Source organism: Phaethon lepturus, unplaced genomic scaffold (assembly GCF_000687285.1).
Source record: "Phaethon lepturus isolate BGI_N335 unplaced genomic scaffold, ASM68728v1 scaffold1753, whole genome shotgun sequence".
Classification (NCBI taxonomy): domain Eukaryota; kingdom Metazoa; phylum Chordata; class Aves; order Phaethontiformes; family Phaethontidae; genus Phaethon; species Phaethon lepturus.
Genome location: NW_010529998.1, coordinates 71,367 through 97,779, shown reverse-complemented (window position 1 = coordinate 97,779; position 26,413 = coordinate 71,367). Strand labels below are relative to the sequence as shown.

Below are 26,413 nucleotides of genomic sequence, written 5' to 3'. Positions count from 1 at the left end.
GAAGAAACTTGAATAAGGTCCCGGGGGGGGGGGTGTGTGCATGTGTGTGTATATATATCTCAAAGGGCACATCTTTAGCATATCAGGAAACGCAAGTTCTTAATGTATTTGATGTTACCTCCATCAAGGATTGGACCCTGCCAGCTGTAATACCTCAAACACGTGTACTGCCCCAATTTCCATCAGCGCATGGGTCCAATACTGTCTGAATCCGAGACTAGTGTTTTCCTGTCTCCAGCTAATTGAATTTAAAAGAAATCAGTATCTCAGAAGAAATATAGTAAAGTATTTTCATATCTCATTGGTTACATCAACAAATTCTTCAAGTAGTTGCCACTTTAATACATACAATATTTGTTTAACACTATTTTGACTGACTGTATCACCATGAAGAAAATAAAGAAATAAATAGAAGTTATGGAGGTGGTGCCTCTAACTTCATAGGAGCACAATATAGCAAAATCACGGTGCCACTAATCATCCTTCCCTCTGAATTCACCACTGGTTCTGTTCCACATCTGGACCTACAGTACACCAGCTTAAAGCTAAATGGACTTATCATCATCCATTATAATTCTGTTCATGTATTAAAGAGGCCCTGTACTCCACAGGCTCTCCAAAATACAATTTTGCTAAATATTTGCTTATAGTATTGGATGGCCCTTTTGTTAAAGACCATTAAACAGAACTGTTTGAGAGAAACAGAATTGCTTCTGCGTGTAAAGAGAACACGATTCTAATTCAGTTATGAGAACTGGACAGACTACAGTGTTTGAAATTATATCCCTTAGCCAATATACTGATATGCCACATGTAGACTGAGAACTGAAATCAGAGTTAACAATGAGCAGATTATTGACAAGTTTTGACATGAACTTCTTTTGCATTTAATACTAGTTATTGGATTAGTCCTTATTCAGGCAAAGTGTCACCTGCAGTCAATTTGAAGGCAGAGCTGTGAGAGGAATGAAGCTATGTTCTGCTTTGGATCACAACTGTACAATTCCTAAAACAAATCCGCTCCTTTCATTGCAGTTTTTCCATATTCTTTTCAGAACCTTGCTCTGAGGCTATAAACCTGTATCTGACGTAAGGAAAACTTCTTTTCCTTGCCACCCAATAAAGGGATACCTATCAAAGCAAGGGAATTTATTTCCTCTTGATCCTTTTAAAAGGTGATTACTAAAAAGAGTGACAGCAGCCCAGGATGTCTTTGCCACAGGCAGATGAAATAGCCATAACCACAGCATGTACCATGGGAGGTTGTTTTGTTTGTATTTTGATGTAGGAATGCGTGTTGGCTCTTGTTTTTAAGCAAAGCCAATCTTGGCCACAATGCAACATATACAAAATCAGGATCAGGGAATCATGATACCTGTGTCAGTCAGTGTCACTGATTAATTTCATTGCGGTTTTGAATTGGTTATAATATCTCTTTCTGTTGTAAGAATAATTACAATTATTTCTTATGCCTAACAAGGAAAGCTGAAGAGAACACAGAATTATGGAAATGTAGAAAACATGCCAGGTTATTATGGATCTGATCTGCTTTTGCCAACCACAGGGCATAGAACTGTATTGCCCTACAGTCTTTATTTAGTTTTGTATCAAATTAAGAAAACTAAGGGTTCAGTACTTGTGGCTAGTTTGCTGCTTTAGCTGTGGGAGAAGGAATAAACAAACTTTATTTCCTTACTTGGCAGTTCGAGTAAATCGTAACCTAAGGAAGACTGGCAGTGGCCCATTTCCTTAGCCACAGGTCTGGCCAGTCCCAGATGCAATGTTGGGAATAAACCTTTTCCCGCAAAAAAAAAAAAAAGAAGTCATCCTCCCCTTCCAGCAAGCAGAGAAAGAAGAGAACGGAAAGACTTCCCTGATGGAGAGTTATGACTAAATGCCCATTCTTGCAGGTGGGAAAGCACAACCATCTCCCACCCCTTGCTGAGGACAGACAGCAAGCGGCAGCTCAGCACAAAAGCCCTGCCAGGATGACTGGCTCCAGGCACGTGGGGTGGCACAAAGCATCCAGGCAACCTGACGTCTTTGACAATGGCAGTCCCTCTCCTCTCCATTACGGAGTGCTGATTAATAATGGCTAACAATAACCTGTCTGCTTAGCTCCAATTCAGTTTCCAAGCTTTCAAGATTAGTTTTCAAATTCCCCTTTCAACTGGCAACAGCGTTGGTCGTTCTGTGCGTCTCTGAGCTCCTGTGCTGTTACCTCTGGGGAGCAGCTAACCTTTTACATTGCCTTTACTCTCTGTATTTCAGAACACTGACAAAGCCTGATGATTTTGCCAGAGACCTTTTGGTAATCACAATACACTGCTACTCTCTTTATTCTTTAAGAATCTGTGTTTTATCTACAATGTCATTAGTTCCATGCCTTTCAGAAAACATTTTTATCCCTATACAGCAGTGACACAAAGCCTCTGAAGCTACAACATCTCACCTGCGTCTTTGCAGGTCTATAGTAGCATTGAGAAATACACAGAAAATTGAGAAACTTATTTTCTTTTGGTGGGTGATAACATATAGCATCCTATTAGTACCTCTCCCTCCCCACCCTCCTTGCTGAATCAGTTCTATGTGCTTCATACGCATCAGTGGTACGAACACAAAACTGTTCTTACCAAAGGAAAAAGTGACACAAGGGAATCGCTGTGAAGAGTGACTCAAGTTTCCACAGAGCCCCAAAGCCAATTTGGACAGAAATCAGACCCTGCAGAAACCAAATCATTTTCACCCTTCGAGGCATGCTTCACCATGGCTCATCCCCCTGTTCCCAGCGCTGTGCTTATCCCTCAGGGTTTTTTCGTACAGGTAATGGGGGGGCTGTCTTAATTAAAGGGTAGACTCAAAAAAGCCCAGGTATAGCCAGACTGCACAACCAGGCTTAGTTTTTTCAGAGGAGAAACAGCTCCTCACCGCCATCAAATTTCTACTAGTCTTGTGTATTAAATCCACAAGAGTCCAGGACGCTGCCTGTGGAAGACACATCAAATATACTTAAGGTACTATATTAATTTATAGTTTTGAGAATTTATGTTTTTGTAAACTTTAGATTCATTCAGATGAACGAGGATGGTTTGAAGAGACCGGGTCTGATGAAACACTGAAATAATCCCCTGTGCTTCAATAATGACACTTTGCTTCATTATAGAACTGAAGTAATATGATTTCTCATATTCCATAGTATCCTATGCCACAAATAACTTTATTTAATGAACTTCTAAGTTAAGTAAGGTATTTAAATTCCTTTGCACCAGATTTTAAGTTAAAATATTTTCAAAATGTTTTGGACACTGCACAAAATATACCCATCTGACCTTTCCTAAAATAACCATAATGAAAGAAAAGCCAAAAGAAAACGTATTTTAAATCTGAAACGCTGATTTGTCTCCTGGACAAAACAAGTGAGTAGAATCATTTCAAAGTTCGAGTAAGAAGTATACGGAATGATTTAGTTACACTCTGCCCTTCTCCTCGCTGAAAACTGAGCAGGCTGCAAAAAGGTCAAGCAGGGGCAGCTCTCTTTTGTGCAACTGCACAAAAAGGATCGGATGCTGCAGCAGGTTTGAGAAGTGGCCTGGTGTACTGGAAGCTATCACAATTTATAAAAATGTTTCAACAAACACTGAGGGAAGACTTTACGTCCTGCCTGGGATATGATAGAGGAGGAGTTCTCCATGTTCTATAGGCAAGAATTTGGCTCTTGAAACAAGGCAGCTACTGCAATGAAATTAAATGCAAATGTTAATTCACAGAGGAAAAAAACTGGAAAGTGAGGAAGATATAAACTAAGAGTCATAGCAACAAACAGTGCCAAGCTTAGTTATAAATATCTATGTACTAGTCAATCACTTTGTATATTTTCATATACTAATAAGAACATTCAACATAAGAAATAAGTGCAAAGAGAAACGGAAAATAAAGCAAATTACAAGCACTCTAAAATGGGAATACTAATAGTTATAATTCTGCAAAGGCAGACCAGATGTCTTCACATATATTAAACTGTTTATTCTATTGACTGGAAATCCTTTCATAAGCCAGCCAGTTCCCCAAGACTACAATAAAAGCTTGATATATATTCAGTGGACTTGTACACTTCAGCTTCTGAAGGGAGGAGTTTTAGGGAGCTTGAGGCTACTTGAAGTAAAAAAATATAGCAACTAGCGAGAACATATTCCCTTCTAAGCCCTTCTGAACCCAAAAGAGCAGTGTAATTTGGGGGTTCTATTCACTCTGAAGTCTTGATTTTCCCTTCTGCTATACTGTTGCAATACAAAAATGACAAGGCTTTCAGCTTCTTGCAACTTCAAAATAACTCTTCCCCTTTGCGCCCCCCCAAAACCCTTTAATGCTTCTCTAGCTCATAAGCATTGAGACATGGGGATTGACAGGCCAATCCTCATGCTCTGTGTTCACCTTTTCACAGTGGCCAAAATCTCATTTTAACTTACGCTTATGCAAGGGCCAGTAGGGTTCTGCTGTGTCTAAGGACAGCTTCATCAGTGCTATGAACGCGTCAGGTCAAAGCGCCCATAAAAGACCAACCATTTTTCTCAAATTTCTGAAATTCTTCTAATTTCCATGACAGCACTCCTCTTTTAACTAGTGAAAATGAAGAAAGCAGAGTCAAAAGTTCTTTTAACTTTGTTACCACACACAGAAAGGAACTGATAATTTCCATGGGGGAAAGAAACCCAAAAAACCAATCTAAGCGTCAACCCTAAAGTAGATCTACTTATACTATATGCCTGGCTTCTCCAAAGGTGCAGAGCGCCCTGCACTGCTCAAGCTGAAGCGTTGCCAACACAGCCAAGATGGGATGAGGAGGAGAAAGCTGGCCTTCACCCTTCTTCGCTTGAGGAAATCAAGTGCCTGCTGCCAGGTCCTCTAACCACCTTTGACTCATGATCAGGCCTTCCTTCTCACCCAGTTAATTCACATGGATTCCAAGCAAAGGGAACCACCACCAACAGGAAGATGGCTGACTAGAGTACTTGTCCCAAGAGATGCATATTCATGTGGAACAGAAATGGAAAACAGTTTTCAACATTTCCAGTAAGCATGTCGATCGTCTGCACGTTGTGTTATAGAGTAATGCAAGACCCTCATCAAGGCATGCTCCAAGTGGCTCTGGCCCACAGGATGACATGGTAGGAGCTCAGCAGGGTTAGCCATTATTCAGCTGTGCCTGTGGTTGTGCAAAATAAGAAAAAAAGATGACTTCCCAGAAGAATTTCCCCATCACAGCTCCAGTGCCCACAGCATAGCTTACCTTTTGCCTCACCGCCTTGGGCTTAGGTTAGTACTTTCGCCAACACAGGTGGCACTGCAAACTATTGGGTTTCTGACGTGAGCCCAGAAAATTAAAGGATTCTTGAAAGCCAGACCAGCTGGATCTCACCTTGCAGGAACAAACGGAGCATCTGTCCTCCCTCAGGGTCCACACCTGCCCGTTCCGCTTGAAGCCGCCTTCATGGGGACAGTCTCCAGTGCAAGATGGTCCGGATGGACAAAGGCAATCAAACCCTCCTGCCAGGTTCACACAGGCTGAATCGTTCCAACAGGTGTGGGTCTTTAAGGCACACTCATCGATATCTGCAAAACAGCAGATTTATAATGCTTTGGACATTTTTTACCACAGGGCAAATTTTATTTCTGTATTAAGTAATTATTGCTCATCTGCCTTGCTGGTGGAAGAGGGTGCCTTCTTTCTGATATCTTCCATATTTACTTGCTAGATATTAAACACTGATGCTTTTAGGTTATTCTTCAGTGGTTTTTTTTGATTCCATCAAAACTTCTTAAACTATCTCCAGCAGGCTTAATTATAAAAGCTGAGCCTGGAACTGTATATCAATGATGAACTAGAAGCTTCAGACAAGGGTGTGTAGTCATTTTCCAGTAACTGGAAACTAGTGAACAATCAGAGTGACTTTCTGTCAACGAGACCACTCTCTGTTCTGGATTTTACACCAAAATAGAAGTGCACTATTCTTCTTAAGTTCCTAGCATAGTCAACATTTCCTATACTAAAAGCAGTCAATTGCATCCTTTTCCCATTGCTGGAAGGTAAAAATGAATAAAATAAAATAAAATAAGGAAATAAATAAATAAATAGAGGCACCTTATACAAGAAAAACAGTCTTAAACAAAGCTATGCAGGAAAAGTATGATTTAGCAATGACACAAAGAAGTAAGTAACAAAAGAAAACCATTATACGGTAGTGAAAAGTGAATTACAGCATTCCATTAAAATTGCTTTTGGAGGGTAAAATATAATTATGCAATATGAATTTATCTAGGGATTTAATGCAGTGTTCTTTTTCTCGCAGCAAAAGCCATGAGATTTTTAAGCACATTGTTAAAAACAGGTATTTATTTCAGAAAATAACTTTGGACTGTTCTTAAACAATATATTGATAGATTGTCCAGATAAAATACCAGTAAACTGGTGGGTCTGTTTTGTTCCAACACGAACAGTGAAAACTGGAGGCAACAGTGGGAGGAAGGCTGAAGAAGAAAATCCTTTAGAAGTATGTGTTGGTTTCTATCGAGAAAATTCCGCGATACTATCATATGAATTCAGAAATTACAAGGAAGAACCCTCACCTTTACTATTTAAAATTACCTTATTGCTAGCATGAAATTTATAACCGTTCAATATTACCCAAGAGCACTTTTAAATCCTCTTTAAATCAACAAATTTTAAAATTCAATGAAATTTACAAAGAAAAATTACCTAAAGTCTAATTTAGGTGGGATGAGATGGCCCTACTTTTTGGGCAAGTACCATGGGTTCATGAGTCATGTCCTCAGAAAGCCAGAACTTAAGACGACTTTAACAATTCTCTCACTCTACTGAAGGAAAATCTCTGTAAGAATCAAATCACTAAATTCCCTCCGACCTCGTTAATAAAACTCCTGATTTCAATTCATAAATAGCCCAGGAACAAGTGGAAATGTATTAGTGCCCTTGGATTTGACCAAAGGCAAAATCAACCTGCACAACCTGCCTATAGACCCAAAGGGAAGCTGGAGGCAATTACACTGCAGAAGGGGCTTCACTCCTGGGCTAACCTGCGGGCCAGTCCTTTGTCCGAGATGGTCCCAGAGGCGTGATAGCACAATTCAACCACTCATCACTCAGATTTCCCTAAAAATGGTGTATTTTGCTGCCCTGACAGTCTTAATTGCCAAAAAAAGAACATTAATGCACTAATGCATAGCTTAGCACTACTGTGTACTTGAAAGGTCCACTAGCAGTGGTGTAAAAGGTGCTGCACTAAGAGAAATTAAAACTGGTAGTTCATTGTTTAACAACTGCCAGAGTATCGCAAGATGTAAAAGCCACGAAGAGTGACATGAAGAGGGCTATGAATGAACTGGAATGAAATGAAATATAGCCGAACAGCTACTGTAAGACTTAAAATATTCTTTAAAATATCCCATTTTCCTTTCAATAGGCTTTGACTTGTATTTTATATTGAAGACAAAGGCATAAATGAAGCATTCACTTTGTCTTTGGTGATTTCACCAAGCATCGTCAATATTCTCTTCCCCACCATGTTAAGGGCTCCTTGAATAGCATATATATAGGATGTAGCAGGATCACAGTGCAGATTAGAAGGGTAGCTTTCACATTTCAAAACTAAAAGGATTTCACAGATGAATATGAAGCCATATTGCCTACAGAGTTCCATGTAATTGCTTTACTTATGACACAGAAATCTAATTCTGTTTCCATGTAATTTAACAGATTTATGGAAAGCCAAATGTTAGCAATTATAGAAACTAACATTATTCATATTCTCAGTAGTACAGACCTGTTCACACTGCACAAAGCCAACTTAATCAGTTATACACATCCAAAAGGGAAGAACACCCTATTTATTTAACAGCTACTGCTGTTCTCCGTTTAGCGTGCATAAAAAGGATGCCCCCATTAAGAGTGGCCCAAACTGGTAAATGGAACATTTGTGACAAAGAAACCAATCGAGCAAAGCTGAGTAACATAGCGTGAACATAAATTCCTAATTGCTACTCAGTTTGCTCGTTTTTTTTTGTTCTTTATGCAAATTATGGTTTCTTCTTATTTTATGGCATTTATTATTTAAAAGTTTTAGTCATACATCAAATATAAAAGGCTTGGACACTGCACTCATTTACAGCTGAACTTTTAATAGACGTAATTTTCTCAAAACATCCCTTTGGCAGTTTTTTCTTGATGCTGATTGCGTTTCCAAAAGTCAGAACAAACAGCCAATGTTCCCAGTAACTTGAGGAAAAAAAGTTATAAAATTAACATGTTTTTTTTCCTTTCACTTTTTCGGCCTCAAACCAAATTGGGCAAGGGAGAAAGGAAAAAAAAAAAAAAAAAAAAAATCCCCGGCAAATGCTCCCATATTGTTAGCTCCCAGTTAGCTTAAGTATTTCAGTTTAATGGAGATCAAATGGAATTGCTCATATTGACATGAGATCAGCATGTAGATGGCTATGCAAAACATGGACGAAAGTACTCATATTTAGTGTGAAATTTCTCTTAACAAGGGAGACCAGTGTGTCTACTTTGGTGTTGAAAAATGAGCCTAGTTTAAAATTCTGAACATGTTCAAAACAATCTTCTAATGAATATGAAAATTGTATGATAAGATTCTTGCATATAGATTATTTTTATATTATTCAAATCCTTGCTCAGCTCGAAGTCCCCACACTCCCATCAGGTTTCGTTTGCTTTCCCACAACTGCTCTCAGATGTGGGCCCAAAACTGGAACATTTAATGATGGGCAAGGCAAAACCGTACAGAAATCTTATTTCCCATTATAAGAACACAAGGTAGGACGAAGATGAAATATTAATTTATGTATCAAGTAACTTTGAAAAACAATGGACAAGTATGTACGTAAAATACCAAGGAGACACCATAGTCTATCCCTATGGATAACACAAGAACAAGATGTCTGTCTTGACTTTTGGGGCGAGTTCTTTCCTATATCCTGTCAGCCTGTGAAAACCACCTTATTTCCACGTCTGGAATAGGACTTTGCAATCTTATTCGTTATATTGAGATAATCTGTGGCAGGAACTACTAATCAATCCAAGTAAAAGAGACAGAGCTTTACTTCCCCCGCTCCACACAGTTCCTTTTCAAGGAAAAGTGAGGATACGGTGGAAATGACCATAATCAGAAACTTTCTTGTAATGCTAGCCTTATGCTATTTTCTATCAACAACATATTGTCAAGAGCAAAGAGGCTGTTCCCGAGACATGCCACCTCAAACACTGCACAAGACTATCATAAAACTGATCAAGATCTCCACTCTTCAAACACTCCCAATCTGTGCTTCTTTAAACAAACGTACTGTAACAAGCACCTGATCATACGTCTATGAGCCGCAATGCAACCAGTCACCTTCTGTGGATGGGAAAAGAAAGAAAACAAACCACCCAAGATACACTCATCTCCCAATATACTCACAAAGTACATAAAGATAGCTTGGTAACACAGGCAGACAAGAATTCAGAATCAAAATGAAATACAACAATCCCCTGAGATGCAATTTCCCTTTCCATCCTTTTTGGCTGTAACAAGAAGTAATTTGCCTCAGATATTATAAGAGGTCCCATGGCCACTGTATTTGAATGGGCTAGAAGACAAGCATGACTGTACATATCAACACAAGTTCATTAACTTGGTTTCACTGAAATTTTAAACCAATCCCTAGCTACTCCAGTTCTTAGTTTTCAAGGCTATTCAGGTTTTAATGGTATGACTTTTCTATCGCACCTTAATAAATGTGTGCAAGCAAGTCATGCAGTGTGGTATTCTGTAATATCATGATAAGCTGTTGCAGAAGAAAGAACCCTACTAATGTGCTAATTTTAACTGTTATGGTACATTAAACCATTACAGTATAATGTTAACGTGAAAAATGTACGCTGGGCTCCCGAACCAATGTATGTACAAGTTAACTAAACACTGTTTTGACATATCATTTTTCACAGGCAACTTGCCACTTAATGTATTTGCCTTCTTTTTAAATCAAAGTGATTTGGACTCATCTTTTTTTAAAAAAAAAACAAAACACTAAACAGATTCATTTTTAGTTAGAAAATATTTTATGATAGTACTTTTATAGAGACATAATGGTCTATTAAAGAACACTGCATAGTAAATGAGATTCTGAATATAGGATTTACTAATGCTTTCTAGAAATATAGAAATGACTAAACACAATTACCTTGAAGACACGTAACACAACTTTCTCTCAGAGTAGAAAAAAAGATCAGAATTTACTAAATGGAAAGCAAGCAAGGTAATTTTTATTTTGCAGAATAAAACCCACAGACACAGACTCTGATATTACAAGCTTTAAGAAATTCTATGAGCAGAATAAAGTCGTAAAACAGCAAGTTCTAGAGATAGTCTTGGATACTCTGTACCATAGGTAAACCTTTCTGTCTACGTGCTACTTCTCTAACAATAGATAGAAAAGCAATTCTATCTAAAGGCATACAGGAAAAATTTCAAAGCGTGGGTCTAGCTTTTTGTTTGACACAGAAAGGGGGCAAAATAAACAAAGAACAAACCTCCTTTTCTCTTACTTTCTAGTCTAGGTAACAGACGACAGCACAGCACGCTACGGAGGGTACGAATGCTTCAGGAATTGATTTTAAACCCATTCAGACTTGACCCTCAAGCATTGCTGCACCCAACTTTTGTGGGAGACTAAGAGATGTGAGGTTTCTCTCACAAGCTGCTGACTCCCACCTTTTTCCAGCTTTCATTTCCCCACAGCTACTCTAACCCTGCAGTGAGGTCTAGCTACGCAACCTTTAGAACAAAATACAAGGTGAAACCTGTGGGGTTTTGGTGGGAGGCGGTTCCGTGTTAAGCTTCCCTACCAAATTTGCACTGATCCTTCAAGAAAAGAAAAAATAACCAACAACTGACAGGGACTGCTGCCTTGGTTGTTCTTCCTTCTGTTCTTGCACGTCACAATGTAGAGACTCAGAAACATGAAACATCATGAAAAAATGGAAACAGGAATTCTGTACTCCAGAGTCTGAACAGCTCTCTACAGACTGCAAGCACCTCAGAGAGAGACAGAGATTAAAAAGTGTAATTTAATTTGCTTTTATTTTTCTGCTGTAGATAGGAGCGAGCTTTGTGGGACATGATACAGCATTTCTTTGCCTTCCTTTGGTTCCGATAATCTTAAAGGCTATCACTGAAAATTCAGTGGTTGAGGGTTTATGCAATGATTTACCTTATGAGGTAGCAGAATTTGGCAACAGGCACTTTGCAGGGGAAAAAACAACGTATGCCAGTTGCTTCAATATGGCATGAGTAAATAGCAGTTAATACTAGGATTTGTATCACATGACAGCTCACAGTTCTCTATATTTTGCCTGTTGATCTTAAAGCATAGCAAAGCTCCTATTAAAAAAGGAAAAAAAAAAAAAACCCACCCAGCAAGTATAGCCTACATGTTTTAATTGCCAAGCAAACTTTGGTAGCAACTTAGTATAGCAATTGCCTTTTGTCTGCAAGCAGTATCCTTAATAACATATTGTGAAAGGCCAGTACCTCATAAAAACACTACTGCTGGAAATTAAATTACCTTCTCTTAATTTGAGCCTGCTCACCATCATCTTATGAAGCTGACCTCTTTTATAAAAGCATGGCCATGGAAATATATTCCTCTTTCAAAGCTGCCTTTGGTTGATATTTTGAGAAAAAAAAAGTTCCCAAGCTTAGAGTCGCCTGGCTAAGTCATACGTCCTTGTTACCTACACTCTGGTGCAATATTATGACCTTCCCCGCCACATCCATTGATTTACACATTTGGGGTACATTATTAGCCCCTCCCCCGCCACATCCATTGATTTACACATTTGTCCCTTGCCAGGTAACAAACTCCACTGTTTTCTCTTAGTCAACAAGAATAAAGCTTTTCAAAGCACTGAGGTATCACAACACTGCCCTACATACCAGGTGTTATTTTTTCAAACGTTCTGCAAGCACTGCAGAGGCACTGCAAGCAATGACTCCGCTCCAAGACCACCTACATAAAATGGAGGGAAAGGGGGTTACCCAAGAGATACAGAAATGCATCCAGCAAAAGCAACCGGCTGCTTGGGCTTTGGGCAATCTGTCAGAGCTGAGTGCTCCCTCCCGCTGCAGCATTTATTATTATTATCGTTATTGTTATTATTATTATTATTATTATTATTATTACTACTACTGCTACTATTATGTGGAGGAGGGTTTAACCTTTTTCTGCTTATGTTCTTAGCCCATTTATTGTTCTCCAAGTTTTGTCCTTCACGGAGGAAGAAGAAACATTTCAAAATATACTGAAGGGCAATGGCCCAAATCCACCTCAGGTACACGCTAGGATTTCGGTACACAGTCTGTAACATATAGCAGGAGAAAACTACTGCTGTTGCTAAGCAGATGAACCTTCTTTTCTCTGAAATAGAGTGAATGACACTGGCCCTGACTCTAAATACTTCACCATGCAAACAAGCTCTGTAACGTGATGAAAGTCAGTGCTCAAGAAACAGAGTTTTAGCTAGAAGGTGTAATGTTATCTATCTGTCATTTTAACCAATTCTTAGTTGCACTTTAAAATAACATCATGGTTTGAAATTGGTCAATGTGGTTTAGCAGCATCTTTCAATTCATTTTTCATTGGTTAGCCAGTATAATGAAATAAAATAACCTGGTTTATTCTCTCTCTCACTGGTACCCTTCAGCAGATGGTTCAAAAAAGCTATTTCGTTAAAATAACCCTGCTAATTTCCCATTCCGTTTACAACTTGCATACGGCAAGATGAGCACCTCACCTTACGAACCTCCAGCATGCTGTGCAGGTCAAAACGAGGGCAGTTTGTTTTCACAAAAACTCATCCCTTCAGTCTTCACAGAATACAGAACATTTTGGGCTCCTTTTTGCTGTGAGGTAGCCAAGCGCCCTTCCCTTCAACAGCAACGCAACGCAAGCGATGCCGCCCTTTTCAGCAACTGAGCCCACCTACGGGCCACTCAAAAGCGCAGTCTTGTCTAAGTGTCTGTCTTTTCCTGAGACCACCCTGAGCCTTAGATCTTCTCCGTCCCAAACCAGCGGCGTAGGGTCAGCCTGACAGGGACGGGGATGCCCACGCAAGCAGAGCAGGTCGGCGTCAGGAGCGCCACAAATGCCCCTTATCTCCACTTGCCCGGGGGCTTTTTGAAGGTGATGTCATGTTGCTTTGACTTCTCATAAGGCAAAAATTTCCAACATTGCTCTGTCCATCATTCCTTTTACAGTGTTTAAATAAGCCAGAGGACAACTCTTAACATTTGAATAGAGACATATATAGAAATGTATGACTTTCACGTGGTGTTTTATTTTATTAAGTCACAAAATGTTGCAAAATTTGCCATATTTTACGCAGCCACCACAATGAAGTTCACCGCTGTGATTTTATTGAGCTCACCTGTCAGCTTAGGACAAGGTGTAAAAAGCTAATATAGCTGGACAATCTACAAAATAATGGTTTTGAAAATAATTATTGCTCCTCTGCATTTTTAAATCATGATGCTCTCTTATCCCAAGGACTTCTAATAGCCAAAATTTGTAAAAGATGTGAATGTTTGTTACAAGTAAATTTATATATTTTTATTACAAGTTTTTATTTTAACTTTTACTTTAATTGTATACTTTAAATCTTAAAAGAGCCCTTCGTGCTTATGGACATGATAAATGAAATTTACAGTGTTAAAAAAAAATCTTTCACATAAGCAGAAGAAAAGCTTTTATACAAAGTGCATAGAACTGAGTAGAGATGAAGTAACTGAAATTCCAAAGAAAGGACACAGAACTATATGAGATGTTGACTTGTATCTCTACAGAAGCTAAAATGGGATCCTTTCCAAACGGTTTTAAACTCATTTGATAAAATATCCTCTAGAAATTATGTACAAGGCTTCTAAGAATACGTGAAAAGGTGAAAAAATCATAAAGCAGAGATAAGCCACAGTTACCATCTTCACTATGATTCTATTACTTGCTGTAGTGGCACACAAAGTCTTGCATCCAGTCAAGGCCACCCAAACCGCAAGAACCATCACTAAATCCTGACGGAGCCTCGCCCTTCGTCCTCCCATAGAAATAACCGACAAACTCCTCCGCACCCTTTAAAAATTCCTCTCCGTTCTTAGGGCCGTACTCTGTAGGTACGGTGCATAAAGAGCTTGATGCTATTTGCCTAATTCTAAAAATAAAATTATGAAGAAGCCAAACAATGGAAAACAAACAAATCAAAGGAACACAGACATACCCCAAGTGTATTTTCATATCGCTCTGCTGAAATTTGAAAATGGGAAACCAACTCTTCCCCTTTTGTGGCCTGTTATGCTCCCCAGAAAGCCTGCTTGCACTTCAGGTTTTACAGCTGCTTATGACGATAAATGGCAAAGCGAGTAAGTCACACTTTGGATCTCCGACTGGCTCCCTCCTGTAATAACCATCCAAAACGTGACGCGCCTTGAGCTGGCACCCACCTTGCGCGTCCGGGGATGCCGTCACACACAGAGACGCTCGCTTGCGTTCTCACTCGAGCCTAAAACGCAGTAACTGCTCAGGACAGTGTCTCAACAGTCACTTTATAACACCATGCAGGAGGAGGAAAAAAAGCGCTATGCTGATCATTGCTTACCAACACAGGACTCCCCGGAAAGAGAAGAGCTTCCATTGTCATGGAAACCGCTTCTGCACTCACAGCGGTACCACCCTGGGAGGTTAACACAGCGTGAATGGTTGTGACACTCAATGATCCCCTCTGCACACTCATCAATATCTGCCTCGGAGAAAAACACAAGCCAGCCAGGAAATTAATTGCCTTTGACACCAATGCTTTAAGTTTCTTGGGTTTTTTCGTGATGGTTTTTTTGTTGTTGTTGTTGTTGTTGTTGTTGTTTGGGGGTTTTTTAACGTCGTTGTTTGGGGTTTCTTTGGTTTTGTTTTTTTAAAAGTCTTCCTTTAATTGATGGATCAAGGTCTATTACCTTTCCAAACAACACACGCTTATCAACAACAATAAAAAAGAACAATAATACATTGTGGATTTTGATACATACAAGACATTCATTCACACCAGGTTTTGTTTAAAATGCAAAGCAAACATGCAGAGATTTTGTTCTTTGTTTTTAACTCAGAAGTGACGCTTGGCTGTGCATACGAAGCACTGCAGAGCAGGTTCTCCCCCGAACGGGCAGTTTCAGCAATATTCCTGCTTTACAAACAGCATGTCCCAGGACACCTTGGAAAGAAAAAGCATTTTCTTCAGGATTTGTGCTCCCAGCATTCAGCTGCGATATTGGCAGCTATCCGGCACTTAAGGTGCTCAGAGTACTTTGCAAACAATAATTAATCTCTTTCGTTTACATGATCAAAATAAATACCTAGTATACGAATAACGGTGTGTGACAAACCGAAGCAGCAGTCCATGTTTCAGCTGCAATAAAACATTTAGCTGGAAAAGAGCGAGGCAAATGACAGCAAGTCTGTAGCAATGGAAAGGGACAGCAAGATGAAAACCCTGCTGAGTTTCAGTACATGTGCTGTTTTTATAAAGGAGTTTTAAAAATTTCCGCAACATCGTTAATAGAGACCTCATAACCTTGGTTAATCACGGCTGGCACCTGCCTGCTTCTCCCCTCTGAGCATTTTTCAGCACATTTTGTAGCGTTGTAATTAAAATTAGCAAATTAATTATATGTTAACCTTGCGGTAATTTAAGAAGCTATTATATTCTTATTTCTCTGTTTAGCTCAAGCTATTTTTTTTTTTTTAATCTTGGACAGTTTTCAGGGTACCTTTTCAATTAAAATGAATCCCATATTAACGGCAAATATTAGCCATTTTCATCCACTGAGATCTTTTCCTGGGCAATCGGCACATTTAAAATATGCACAAAATTGTGTACACCAAACACTTTTGGGAAAACAGGTTCTGAGACTGCATTTAGTTCTGCAAGCATCAAAGTACAGATGTCTCGTGATCCTGATGCAAGACTGGCATTTGTAAAATGCAAGACAATTTACAAAACACATACACCAATATGGTTTCATGGACTGCAGTGGAGTCATGTTGACGTACACTGAAATTTGATTCAAATTTGTATCCTTCACTACAATTCCACGTTCTTACATCTTACAAGTAATACCATAGAAATGTTCAATTTTTCCTCATTTAAGTAACAATATTTATTCTTGTTGAAATATGGCTAAGAAACCTAAACAAATACCTTTTTCCAGTTTTGTGTTCACCCTCACCCAAGAATGAAGCAAGTTATCTACATAACAGGGTTATAACCACTATTTATTTCTAGCTTTATTCAGCTTCCACCTAACAATAAAGTCAATTTTTTTATGCTTTAAAATCTGTCACTGCTGCCACCTTTTCAGTACTTTTTATTTTGTAGAAGCTAATTTTAGTGTTAAAACAGTGCACAAATCTAGCTGTCCATCAACGATGAGTGCTGCTTGCAAACTCAGACACATTCAATTCATTACAGCAAATGGAATTTATAACCATGATCTTTTCACATGTCATGGCTGATGGAACAAGTTTAATCCTATTTGGAAAGTGAATGACTTTGCTATTGCAGGTCAACCGCAAATGAATTTTTCTTGCTTGCTTCTCTTCCCCAGTGTTGCATTGGAGAATGTTCCTGTTTAAAGATTGCTTCCTCGGGTCAGTCCTGTACTGGACCTCTAGCCATTCAATTTTACATTTTTAATTTACAAAATCAATAGAGTTTTCCTAAAGTTCATTTCTAAACTTGAGCCTTTTTGAAAGTGTATTTGATTTAGGCTCGTGGTGTAGGATACTAATTGACTGGGAGATTACTTTTCTGAAAGCTTGTCTGCCAGGATGCCAAAACCAAGCAGCAATTGACTTAATGGAAGAGGAGCGTCAGTGTACAAGCCCCCCTAGATTATATCAGAAAGTAAAATAATACGTAGAACTACTTCAAGACTAGATGGCTTTCTCATAGCAGTACCACGCCTGTCTATAGATCTTTAGGGACACACTAACCAATTTCTCAAACCAGCAGAGCTGGGGAAAAAAGGAATCACTTTCAGCTGTTTTTACTTCCTTGATCTTCTTAAACCAGTGGAGTTAGTCAGCACTGCCCTACCCGTGCCGGGGCAGAGGGCAAGGGAAAAGGAGGCCCCGGGCTGGCTGCTTTGGGAAAATCTGCCACAAAAGACACCATTGATGCAGAAGCAACTACTGAAGGAAAAAAAAAAAAAAAAAAAAAAAAAAAAAAAAAAAAAAAAAAAAAAAAAAAAAAAAAAAAAAAAAAAAAAAAAAAAAAAAAAAAAAAAAAAAAAAAAAAAAAAAAAAAAAAAAAAAAAAAAAAAAAAAAAAAAAAAAAAAAAAAAAAAAAAAAAAAAAAAAAAAAAAAAAAAAAAAAAAAAAAAAAAAAAAAAAAAAAAAAAAAAAAAAAAAAAAAAAAAAAAAAAAAAAAAAAAAAAAAAAAAAAAAAAAAAAAAAAAAAAAAAAAAAAAAAAAAAAAAAAAAAAAAAAAAAAAAAAAAAAAAAAAAAAAAAAAAAAAAAAAAAAAAAAAAAAAAAAAAAAAAAAAAAAAAAAAAAAAAAAAAAAAAAAAAAAAAAAAAAAAAAAAAAAAAAAAAAAAAAAAAAAAAAAAAAAAAAAAAAAAAAAAAAAAAAAAAAAAAAAAAAAAAAAAAAAAAAAAAAAAAAAAAAAAAAAAAAAAAAAAAAAAAAAAAAAAAAAAAAAAAAAAAAAAAAAAAAAAAAAAAAAAAAAAAAAAAAAAAAAAAAAAAAAAAAAAAAAAAAAAAAAAAAAAAAAAAAAAAAAAAAAAAAAAAAAAAAAAAAAAAAAAAAAAAAAAAAAAAAAAAAAAAAAAAAAAAAAAAAAAAAAAAAAAAAAAAAAAAAAAAAAAAAAAAAAAAAAAAAAAAAAAAAAAAAAAAAAAAAAAAAAAAAAAAAAAAAAAAAAAAAAAAAAAAAAAAAAAAAAAAAAAAAAAAAAAAAAAAAAAAAAAAAAAAAAAAAAAGAAAAATCCTTCAAGCCCTTCTCTCTGTCACCACCTCTCCTCTGCCAGAGCCATTTCCAGCTTCCAGCAGGTGCCCCGCTCCTCTTCGGGTTAAACTCGGCACTCCTCCTTGCTCCCCTGGCCCAGCCTTCTCCTGCACGTGTGTGTGCTGATGGTGCGGGGAGGAGAATGCCACCCTTCCCCTGCTTCTGCAGCAAGCTAGTACTCCTTTGGCAACGCATCATTAAATACAATATGGTATAAACAGGAAAACCAAACTTCTCCATTTGTCTAATACATTGCAGTTTCTTATTCCCATGCTTAAAATGATGTACATAAAGAGCAAAAGGGGAGAAAATACTGCAGTTGGGTCTGTAAGCTTCTCCTGTGGTCTCATGCATCGTTTGTAGCAGATGTATAAACACCTCTCTGCAGGTATAGGAAAATATTATGGATTTGTTTTAGAAATTCTGAATGATTCAAGGTGCTCGTAATGCCAAGAGGGAACTGCAAATAACAGCTTTATAAAACGGCGTATCGTATACCATGGCGTTACTTAGTCCACCTAATAGATCATTTCCATCTGCTCATACTATGGCTTTTGAAAACACCTTTTTGAGGACTTTTTCTGCATACGAAAATGTTGCTATACATAACGGACAGTTCAGGGAATTAGAATCAATTCACCTTTCTTCCTTTCTTCATCTTTGCTTTTCCATCTTTAGATCCTAGCACTATAATTGCATACGTGCCTCAGGATGAGTATCTTTCTATCAAAGTCTGGGTTTGGGTTTTGTTACAGAATTTGAGCTACATATGCGCCATTTCTGTGTGCTGATGCTTACCAGGATACGCTATACACATTTTCTTCATAAAGTTATGTTAAGCTGAAATGAAAGCATATACCTCTGACCTGAGAGTGAAACAGTACGAGAATTATAACCTTTCTTCAAAGGAGCGCAGAAAAACCTCTTCAGAAATTCTGTAATGACATAGGCCAGAGGAAACAACGGGTGGACATTTTTTGGCTGTGTCCCCATGCTTTAGGTCTTGCCTGCCCTCAATGCTCCTGGCAGCAGAGCGAGCACACGGCTCTCAGGGCTCCAGGCTCTGCCTTCTCGCAGCGTCGCAGCATCCCGCCATGGATGGAGGAGCCTGGGTCTCTGCATGCACATCTTCACTAAGCCATGCTCGCCGAAGTCAGTGAAAACGCATTCACCAACTCACAAATTTGCATGGGCTTTCTGTGTATCTGTGTTAATCGCTACACAGTCTAAAACTGAATGCTTGTGAGAAATGGCAAATCTAGTATTTCTTTGGGAACTGAAAATTTCCCACAACCTTAATTTGCTTCTGTAGTCTTTGGCTAAGCAACTGCACTACCTTTGCACCAAGTGTCATATTTTCCATTTCTAGCTGTAATTCAACATACAACATCACTGCTCTTACCCCCGAGGAACTGTTTTTGCAGTTTTTTCATTCAAGCCTCCTTACGCGTCCATATAAAAGGAGATCCTGTACAGACCATTCCATTGCCTGTTTTTACCCCACTCAGTTATTTAACTGTCATTAGTACAGAACTGTTAATGGCTCTGGCAATATTCCACTATAATGGCTTTGCAAAAAGCTCAAAAACGGCACACTTTTGTATTGTAGAATAAAGGCACCAGTTGGTTTTGAATAAGCTCCTGCAGGATGTTAATCCTGTCCTTTAAGGACAGGTCTGTAATTTTTACTTTTACCATCCCAGCTTCTTGCATTATTCATAAAGGTATTTATGCAGACAAGATAAATAGGATAATTTACCTCAAAATAAAACACAATGGCTTCAGAACCCAGTGAAAAAGTAAAATTAAAATGATTCAATCTTTTCTAGTGCCCCATCACGTTTAAGTCGCTGTGTGATAATACTGAAAGGAAAACTATTCCATGTCATGTAATAGCTAGCAATCTACAGTTTCAATGAGACAGAAGATTTTTATTATAAAAGTGTCTGTTCATCAAACCCTTTCTGTGCTCTTTTTCATGCAAAAAATATAAGATCCTATCTTTAGCTCTCTGTTGATCAGGAGACCTAAAAGCAGGAAAGGCACGTAATAACAAGAAAGGATCACACAGGTCTCCAGCTTCCTGAATTAAAATCCTACCCCGACAGTTAACTCCAGAGCATTACAGCTTTGTTTTCCACCTTAGAGTATTTTCCTTCAACATAAAAACACCAGAAGAATTCACCCAGCCAAGCAAGGCATAAGTTCTATGTGAAATACAGCCTCTTACTCATCTACTCTCGCATAAGCCTCACTTCCACGAGACAGAGATAGCACGAGAGGGGTGTCACCGACAGCACTATGCAAACAGCTTCCTTGCTGCAAAGGAGTCGTTCAGCTACTTCAAATAAACCCTGAGAGCAAAGACAACTACTTTGGATAAGTACAGATGAAAAATTCTCTCTCTCTCTCAAGAAAATCTCCCACCTGCCTACCTTTACACCAAATTCAGTTGATGTAAGCAAATAATAATTCTAGTGTTTTACATAAACATATATAAAGGCTGAATTTTATCCTTTATTATTAACTCTTACATTGGCTATACTATTAAATCTCTACATTAACTTTGATGGTTGGCTACAATTTCCAAGAAGGGCCTGCATTTATTTTTAAACATATGCAATACAAAGCAGAAGTACATCAACAGTGGCCACCCTCGAAGCCTGCTAGATTTTCCCAGTGCCAAGTAGAAGAGGCTACAACACTCCAACCCTGTCACAGGTTTACAACCCAGCATGCCTGGAATACCAGCGATACAGCAACAGTACAGCAATTTAGCCATTAAACAAATGGTAACGTTGAAGAACAGAGATAACTGTATAATTTAGATGCATTTGAATAATGATTCATGGCTGTTGCTCAATCTCCTGGAGCCAGTTCATTCTTAAGACTACAGAGATAGTAAAAATCAAAAAGGACAGGAAAGACAACTGTCTGAGACATTTTTTATCATAAATTTCTCGTCTCATAGCCTGAAGTGTCTCAGGTGATACAAAATCCCCCCTCTATGAATGAAGCCAGTAGCAGGCTTTGGAACAGTTGCTCAGGAAAATTTTCCTTGACATTTAGCCTTTTTTTTTTTGATTAATTTCATTTTAACTCATTAGGAGATTTTGGGCAAACAATCAGCACCAAATAACATACTTCTCTTTCCTCAGCAGTCACAGCTGTTTTCACAGGCTGATTTTAATTGCATTATATTTACATTGGCCTTTGCAGTTCCTTCTCAGGCAGGAATAGTTTTGCCTGAATAAATGTCCAGGCTTTGGTCCATTTTTCTATTTTAAGGACATGGCACTAAACCATAAAAGTTTAAATTTGTTGAGATAGTGAATACAACTCAAATTCATGAATAATCAAACCCACGCGCAACAGTTTAATGGTACTAAATGGCTTTCAGGGACGAAAGGTGTGCCCACCACTCATTATAATTAAAGAACAGCTGTAATATGGTTTATTTTATAATTCTGGATTGGTCTTATCAAGATTTTTAATCATCTGAAACTCATGTGCAAATTTAGAATGATGAGTTTAACAATGATAAATGGAATTAAATTGGCATCAAATAATAACACAGACTAGTTGTACCAGCAATTTTTAAGATTAATTCTTTTAATATATAACATCTAATTTACTGAAATTCGTTTTTAATACACATTCCAACATGATGTCTTTGTCAGTTTAGTGCATGTCTCTCTCACACCCTCCTATTTGTCTATTTGTATGCTAAATACTCAGCACACTTGGTGCACGCAACCTAAAGGTCCTGGATGGTCCAAATGCCACTTCACAACATCGGAGCTGAAACAGGAGGTTTTTCTTCTCATATTTAAAGACTGCTGGGTGATACAGGGAATAAGAATTGCAGCCAGACTGCTCGGTGGAAAGCACGGCCGGAATATACTAGGCAGGCTGAGGAACCATTTCGTATTCAATATTGCATTTGAGTTTCTGTTGCAAACAGGATTTTAATTATCACTCTACACGCCAGAAACGGGCTGACTTCACAATCAGTTGGTTAAGTTTCAAACTGAGGCAGAGACTTGCTGTCAAATTGAGGCCTGCCGGTCACCATGGCTTTCAAATTACATCGTCCTGAAAAGAGCAGGGCTATTAGCCCAACGTTTATTGTATTTGGGCTCTTCCCATGTCTTGTAAGGATACTGCCATCATGCTTGATGCAGCTGGCCTGGAGGGAGGTGCAGGGAACACACAGTTCAAAAGGGTCTACTTGCAAACTCCAACTATTGCTGGACCGATGCCTCACGACTTCAGGACAAAAGTTTAGCTCATCGCCTACTAGCACCTTGTACCTGCTGGCAATATCCCACGGTTCTCCAGGAATGCTCTTCTCATACTCTCATGACATCACACTCTTCCTAAACATACCAGAGCACTTTGTCAGGACCCTGAATGTATTCTTTCTCTACTCACTCAGGTAGAAATAGTGTGTGATCTCCATGCTAATTTTACCCCTGTAACTCAATCTGGTATTCTGTACAGAATTCTGTACAAATTCTGAATTTCTGTACAGAAACTCAACTGCAGACCACTGGTACCGTGGTCTTTACTTAATTTGTTTATAACATTTTCTACAGTAGCATAGAGAGCTATTATGTGCACTTTACAGGTGAGATGACTAAGGCAGAGAGATACAGTGAATTGCCCAAAGTTGCCCAACATAACCTTTGTTCCCCTCACGACTCATGCACATGGGCTTTGTTTTTGAAGAATGTTCGGTATTTTCATCTCTGATTACTAACGCAATTAAATTTGTGATACTGGAGTTGTATCTGCATATGTTATACACGAGCAGCTATTCAGAACAGTAGATACGAATACTAGAATAAAATGAGAGAACAAGATCAACAGGACAGGTCTATCGTGTCAATAGATTGTAATCAACGAAGTCCTCGGCACACAGAGGTATACTTTTACACAGCTAGGATTATGTAGATTAAAAAAAAAAAGTTCAAATCCACCCTTAACAGCACAGTATTTTTATGCACAAAGCTGCTTTAAACCAGTTCAAAGTGTAACTGCTGTAAATTCAGATTAATTTAATTTACAAGGACTGGTAACATCATACTAAAAACATTACAGATTACAGAATTATGTTTCAGAAAATCTGCATGGCAAAATACATTAAATACCTGATAAAAAGATTACTATATCAAGCAGAATAAAAAAATATATTTGACAATTTATTTTTGGCATGCTGCAATTAAAGAGTTGCACATTATTTGCCAAGATCACAAAATTTGAGAAGAATTACCTAATGGGGATATATTTTAAAACATAACACTTGATGGGGGCCAACCGGCTGGAAAACAGCTTGTCAGAAAAGGAGTCCTGGTGGATGCCAAGTTGAACATGAACCAGAAAAGTGACCTGCTGCAAAGAAAGCAAATGGTATCTTCAGCTGCATTAGACAAAGGATTGCCAGTAGGTCAAGGGAGGTGATCCTTCCCCTCTACTGAGCGCTGGTAAGGCCACACCTGGAGTGCTGGGTCCAGTTCTGGCCTCCCCAGTACAAGAGACATGGTCATACTGAAGAGAATTCAATGAAGGGCCACAAGAATGATTAAGGGTCTGGTGCATGTCTCATATAAGGAAAGGCCGAGAGAGCTGGGACTGTGTAGCCTGGGGAAGAGAAGGCTCCGGGGGGGATCTTACCAATGCATATATATACCTGAAGGGAGGGTGCAAAGAGGATGAAGCCAGGCTCTTTTCAGTGGTTTCCAGTGACAGGACCAGAGGCAATAGGCACAAACTGAAACACAGGAGGTTCCCTCTGAACATCAGGAAACACTTTTTTTTACCGTAAGAGTGACTGAACAGTGGCACAGGTTGCCCAGACACATTGTGGAGCCTCCATCTTTTTGAGATACTCAAAAGCTGTCTGGTCACGATGCTGGGCAGCTGGTGCTAGATGGCCTTACCTGAGCAGTTGGGTTGGACAAGACGACCTCCAGAGGTCACTTCCAACCTCAACCCTTCTGTCATTCTGTGATTCTTTCTCAGAAGGAATGCTTGCTCCAAGGAAAACTGCTAAAGTAAACTGGATGGAGGCTGCAAATCAGTTCATCAGAGGTACAAAAGATGAATGTAACCTCTTATAAAACAGGACACTGACAAACAGCATTCTCTACCCAACACACCAATTGTCTGCAATCCAGTGCATTACACAAAAAGAATCATTCAAATGACACTGGCTGTATGTATAAAAGCTTCATTGATGAGCCTTAGCATTGTTATCCAATGCCAGCAGACTACTTCATGCACAGTCTTTAGGTACAATGCATAACCAATATAACACTCTATCTAGCATTTGAAATGCTAAAGTTCAACATCAAAAAGTCATAGAAATAGCCTATTATCTCATCTAGCACATCCTGTGACAGAGAATAAATGCTCCCTACCATACATTCCTTGGTGATTTTCCTCAACCAATTTTAAAATGACTCACATGATGAGTCCTCCTCTGCTTCATTGGGAAGATTATATTGCATACCAAAATAGTCCAAAATGTTAGGAAGTTCTTTTGATTAGTTTGAGGCCTTCCATAATCAAATACGGTTCAGACAAAATAACACTTGTCAAAACAATTTCACAGCTAACAGGAGGCAGCAGCTGATGAGAAAATGATAAAAAGCACATTTTCTTCAGTGTGGCTGAGGTGGGTGAGTGTCGGCCACTCTCCTTAAAATTCTTCTGGATACCACTGTGCCAAAGGGCACAAGAAGCAAAGCCAAATTGCAGGTTTAAATTATAATAGAGTGCACGCCCTATTATAGCACCCCTGAGAGTTTAATAACAATGGGAAATATTCTCAATTAGTTTTCTTAAATCTTGAAATAATTAGCAGCTTCAGAAAAGCATTTTCATTCATACAGCAATAAACTCTCCCTAGGAAGTAAATCCCCAAACAAGCAGTGTAAAAAGACCTCTTGAGATCGTAAGCGAAATAACGTAAAGCTCTCTGCATCCTTAATTAGGGAAGAAAATGATTCAGGAAGTACTGATCAATACAGTACAAATAATAAAAACACATACTTTTGGAGAAGGTATGAACACAGTTTCATAAAAAGGATGAAATTTGAGGTGGGTCTTCCACACAGCACACTAGATTGCAACTGCTCTCATTCAGTAGAAGATCCCCATCCACCTTGGAATCATAGAAGAGTTTGGGCTGGACCTTTAAAGGTCATCTAGTTTGACCCCCTTGCAATGAGCAGGGACATCTTCCACTAGATCAGGTTGCTGAGAGCCCCGTCCAACCTGGGGTGGTGGTGCATTTCCCCCCTGCCTTTTGCTCCTGAAACTCTCTTCAAGCCTTGGCCCTGGTGCAATGAGTTTGGCCATTAAGAGTCCCCTGACCATACCAAGCACTCTTGCATAGCCAAGGCAGGACATGGTACTGACCTTCCCAGGACTATCAACTGTGGGAGTAATTAACCCTCTCCTGATAGTCCCAGAACATATTTTACCTAATCATGACACAGACAGACCAGTGTCAACATCACTGGAATTTTGAGAATTACCAGCAATTGATTGTGACAAGGATGGAAATTTACGGATGCCTAAAGTCAATCATCTGCCTCCGACCCTATAAACAGTGAGGCCCTCGGAGCCCTCCTGGACTGCAGCGGGCTGCGACCAGCATCTCCCTCTGAGTGGGACCCCTCTCAGGGCTCGTGAACTCTTAAGTTTGTGGTAAATTCAGAGGATTGGCATGAACCTGGGCTGAAACCCCTGTTTGAGACTCAACTCTTCACCTGTTGAGAAATGCAAAAGCATTAGACGTATTTCGTGGAACTCTAGGGAAAACTTTTAACAGACACCTTTACATATATATGTGTATAGAGACATACTTTTCTTCATACATCTCCTTTTACATATAGATGTCTCATATATCTTTATGTATATATCTATGCCTATATCTGCATCTATGTGTGTGTATATGTAATTAGAGAACCTTATCAAGTTAAGTTGTATTGTTTAGCTTTATTAGAAAATCATATAATCTAGCATTGCGATTTGTCATAATAGCACTAGTGACTTCTAAATTACTGCTTTTTTATATTAGATTGTTGCCATTCTAAGCTTATATAAAGCACAAAACCAGATGTTAAATCATCACACCAAGATCCCTGTATTTAATTCCCTTAGTGATAAACCATTGACCAAGTCTGGGACTAGCAGTGGATTCAGCTGCCCCTAGAGTCCTCTGAAAAATGAGCTAGAAAGCAAGGGGGTCCACTCTGAACCTCACGACTCAAGAGGAGGGTCTCCCTTAC

The 26,413-nt window shown here is 38.4% G+C and overlaps 1 protein-coding gene across 1 annotated transcript in view; it reads right to left on the bottom strand.

Moving 5' to 3' along the window:
• The window catches only part of LOC104618510 (protein kinase C-binding protein NELL1), a gene marked incomplete at its 5' end in the record, with an annotated part of 69,989 nt that overhangs the window by 4,013 nt on the left and 39,563 nt on the right, over window positions 1-26,413 (bottom strand). The window contains 2 exons of the mRNA XM_010284130.1: window positions 5,417-5,610; window positions 14,720-14,860. Of these exons, the coding sequence (XP_010282432.1) occupies window positions 5,417-5,610; window positions 14,720-14,860 (335 nt within the window). The remainder of the gene's footprint in view (window positions 1-5,416; window positions 5,611-14,719; window positions 14,861-26,413) is intronic.